At 29.8% G+C, this 3,785-nt stretch overlaps 1 protein-coding gene across 1 annotated transcript; it reads right to left on the bottom strand.

Annotated features, from left to right (window-relative positions):
* Positions 1 to 235: 235 nt before the first annotated feature.
* LOC112030607 (agamous-like MADS-box protein AGL61) lies at positions 236 to 970 on the bottom strand. The gene has a single exon (XM_024063280.2). The coding sequence runs from the start codon at positions 952 to 954 to the stop codon at positions 307 to 309; it is 648 nt and encodes a 215-aa protein (XP_023919048.1). The 5' UTR covers positions 955 to 970; the 3' UTR covers positions 236 to 306.
* Between the last annotated feature and the right edge of the window lie 2,815 nt (positions 971 to 3,785).

Below are 3,785 nucleotides of genomic sequence, written 5' to 3'. Positions count from 1 at the left end.
GGTCTCTGGTTATGTTTTTTTTAGGGTTATGTATGGTATCATCTCTCTTGACTTTGGTGTTTGAGAATCTCTTTTGAGCAAAGAAGTAAAGCTGCTTTGATTTTTGACAGACAAGAAAATATGGAAGTTATATAATATAATTTGCCGCAAATCATAAGATCTTTGAATCCCACACTACATATTCCAAAATAAAAATAAAAACAGAAAGAAGAAGAACCTTCAGTTTCCCCCCATTTATTTTTTCAAGTTTTATAAAACCTGAAATAATAAAAATAACGCTCTAAATAGATCCAGAAGTGCCTTTATTTAATTATAGCCATATACAGGAGGAAAGCTTGAAGGATTAGTTCCACTGTCATTAGGGGCAAAGGGGATGGCTCCTTGCGCAGAACTATCAGCAAGAAAGGTGGAAGAAGAAGAAGAAGAGGGTAACCCAGCTATAACCTTCTCCTTCATACTAGTGCACAGATTTTTGTGGAACTCCTTCAATGATTCATTCATTTGTTGTAGCTGTTGAAAGTTAAGCTCCTTAGTTGGAACCTCCCACCAGCCGTTGCTTCCTCTTGCCTTTTTCAGTTCCTGGAGTACCTTTTCTCGCTTTTTCTCAGCCTCGAGTTGCCTGAAAAGCTCATCGCATTGTTGGTTGAGCTCATTGATTCTCAACCTCCATTGAGCCTCCATTAAAGGGCAGGTATTATCAACTTGGGATTGTGGAGGGTTTTGTTGTAAGAAGCGGTTGGCCACAGACTCAACTGAGGGATGACCAAATGAAAACGGCTTTCCTGCTGATGAGAAAACTACCATACCAATCTCAGCACCACACAGGGTCACCAACTCACTAGCTTTTTTGTTGATACCAGACCTACGTTTTGAGAAAGTAACCATGCGATCACTTTCTTTGTCTATTATCTTCATCTCAATCTTTTGCCTTCCCTTGGTTTTTTTGCCCTCCATGGCTACAAAATAGAGAAAAGAGATGATGGTCTTTTGGTTTCTTGTTTGGCTTGAACTGGTGGCTCCCTTGTTTTATAGGAGATGCATATAAAGAAGTGCAAAGCTTAGGTAATAATTAAATGATTTGATTTTGAAAGAAAAAAAAGGGAATTAAATGATTGCATGCAATGGTGTTTTCCTTTGAGTTGTCCATTTTTATATACTATCCTTTTAGTTTTGAAGAGTGAATTTAATTGATTGTTACTTTTAATTTTCTTTTTAATATGCCAGTTATTGATTATGTTTCATCTGTATTTCCTAGAAAGCATGTTTATGCACTCACAGTTCAAGAAGTTATGATAGGTATTTCATTCAAGAAAGTCAATACCGTACTGGTACCAACTATACTATAGAAATATACTGTATCAGCCATTAAACCGATAATAGTACTTCTCTAAAATATACTAAAAAAATACCATGTTATACTGAACATATTTCAATTGTTTCGGCCGATATTAGTGTTTTAATTAGTACAATAAATTTTTTTTTTTAAAAAATGTTAAAAATTTTATTTGTTTTATTTTAAAAAAATATGTTATTTAAGTTAATATATTAGTTAATATGCTTAGGCTAATATTTAAGTTTATAAAATATGTTTATTTTAAATTTTATATTAAGAAATATAAAAATTAACAAAGTCATAGTTACATAAATAAATACAATTATATATAAATAGTGATAATCCTAAAATGATACACCGATATCAATTGGTACTAAAATATTTCATTCCCGTAGTCAAATAAAAACAATCTTCAATACAGAATTGACTCCCTTGATCTCATTCCCTACGTAATAACTTCTATTCAATATTAATCATCTATAAAATTTCTTATATAGGTACTTCAAGACGCATATCTACCATATGGTAAATGACTAATTATGTATTGAAGTACTTTGATCGTAATATCACTCATCAATTCCACAATATGATATACTAGGATACAACTAGGGCAGACTCATTATAATTTGAAGCCTAAAGCGAAAACTTTAAATGGACCATTTTATATTTAATCAATTAAACAATATTTAGTTTATTAACCATCAATTTAGTTAATGCTCTCTATTATTTTATATATATATATATATATTTAAAATACATTATTTGCATGGTTTAATAGTTAGTCACTTGAGTGATATTAGGAATACTATAAATTTTACTATAAACTAATGTTTAACTAATTAGGAAAAATTGAATTAAACATTCATTTATTATATTATTTAAGTAAAACTACGTATTCTTGCCACATCAATTTTTATATTTTTTTTGTAATAAAATTTGTAGTAACTTTAGTATTTTTCGTTCACTTAATTAGTGGATATTTGGTTGGATGACTGTTATTTTATAAATATTTTGCAGAAATTGCTAAAACTTTTACAATTTTTACTACAAAAAACATACAAACAAATATGAAAGAGAGTGCGATTGGTAGTATTTCAATAACTATATGATAATAAACTAGTATTTGAAATTACTTATTTTGATTCGTGATGCAACAATTTGTAAATTATGTAATAAAACTTATAACATTTCTAACATCACTCAATTTTTTGAACATTCTTAAAAGTGGAAAGGAAAATGTACAACCCACTTAAAAATAATATTACTTATTTCCCTATTTGGGGGCCTTTGTCTATTAGGGGGCCCTAGTACATGTCCTAGGCCTAGGGTCGGCCGTGGATAAATTGTATCATGGTCATTAATTAGGGTATTGGGCTTAAATAGTCAAATACTCATTGAGTTTTAGACCCCCTTGTTAGTTAAAAAAAAAAAAAAAGGTGTTGGGCTTGTCGTGCTGTCACGTATATGCTATACTTTATACTCGATCTTTTGATAACTACCAATATAATATTAGGACAATTAAAAAAATAATAATTAGCATAAAATTCACCAAAAGAAACTCATGAAAATCCCTTTTTATATTATTTATATATATGTAAATAGTGAGGGTGGGTTCTTTAAGAAAAGATACCGATTAAAGGAGAGGTGGGCCACCAACACAAGAAAATTATAAATTATTCCAGGAGTATAATAAATGTGTACTCTCTCACATAATTGTAGGTTTCACTAATTAAATTCAAAGTGAGACATGTTATTTATGTGAGAGTATAATAAATGTGTATTTTTACTTCTCACATAAATAATAGGTCCCACAATAAACTTAATTAATGAGACCTATAATTATGTGAGAGAATACACATTTATTATAATCCTAGAATATTTTATAATTATCCCCTATCAGCATAAAGGAAAGCTAATGGGCAATTAGTTAAACCCTAGTAAAATTTAAACCCCAGTAAAAGCATTTTGAACAAAGTAGAAGAGGAAAAATGAAAGTAACTTTCAATTATTGAATAGGAAAAGTTGTTGAAAAGAATTGATTAATATCCTTTAGAGTTTCTAGGGCACTGTATCATATAGAATTTTTTAAGAATCTATTTGGCATGGAGTGAAAATTGAAAGGATACAAAAATGAGGAAGAGAAAATGGGGAATAGGCGTGTTTGGTTAGAAGTGGAAAGGGGAGAGAAAATAGTGGGTCCAACAGTTTTCTCTCTCCAAAACTCAATCCCCAAATTGGGAAGAAAACACAAGGGAAAATGGGGAGCTAGGTTTTTGGACGAAATTGCTCGTCTAACGTTGAAATTTTTATTAAAGTCTTTTTTGTCTTTTCCTTTTTTTTTTTTTTTAATTTATATATATATATATATTGTCTTTTATGATATTATCATTCTTTTTTTTTTTTTTTTTTTGTGTGCTCGTCCTTTCTTTTCTCAAATTTTTCTTATTTTTTT

Source organism: Quercus suber, unplaced genomic scaffold (assembly GCF_002906115.3).
Source record: "Quercus suber isolate HL8 unplaced genomic scaffold, Cork oak 2.0 scaffold_700, whole genome shotgun sequence".
Lineage (NCBI taxonomy): Eukaryota > Viridiplantae > Streptophyta > Magnoliopsida > Fagales > Fagaceae > Quercus > Quercus suber.
Note: the sequence above shows the minus strand (reverse complement) of the source record. Positions and strands in the feature narration are given on the sequence as shown.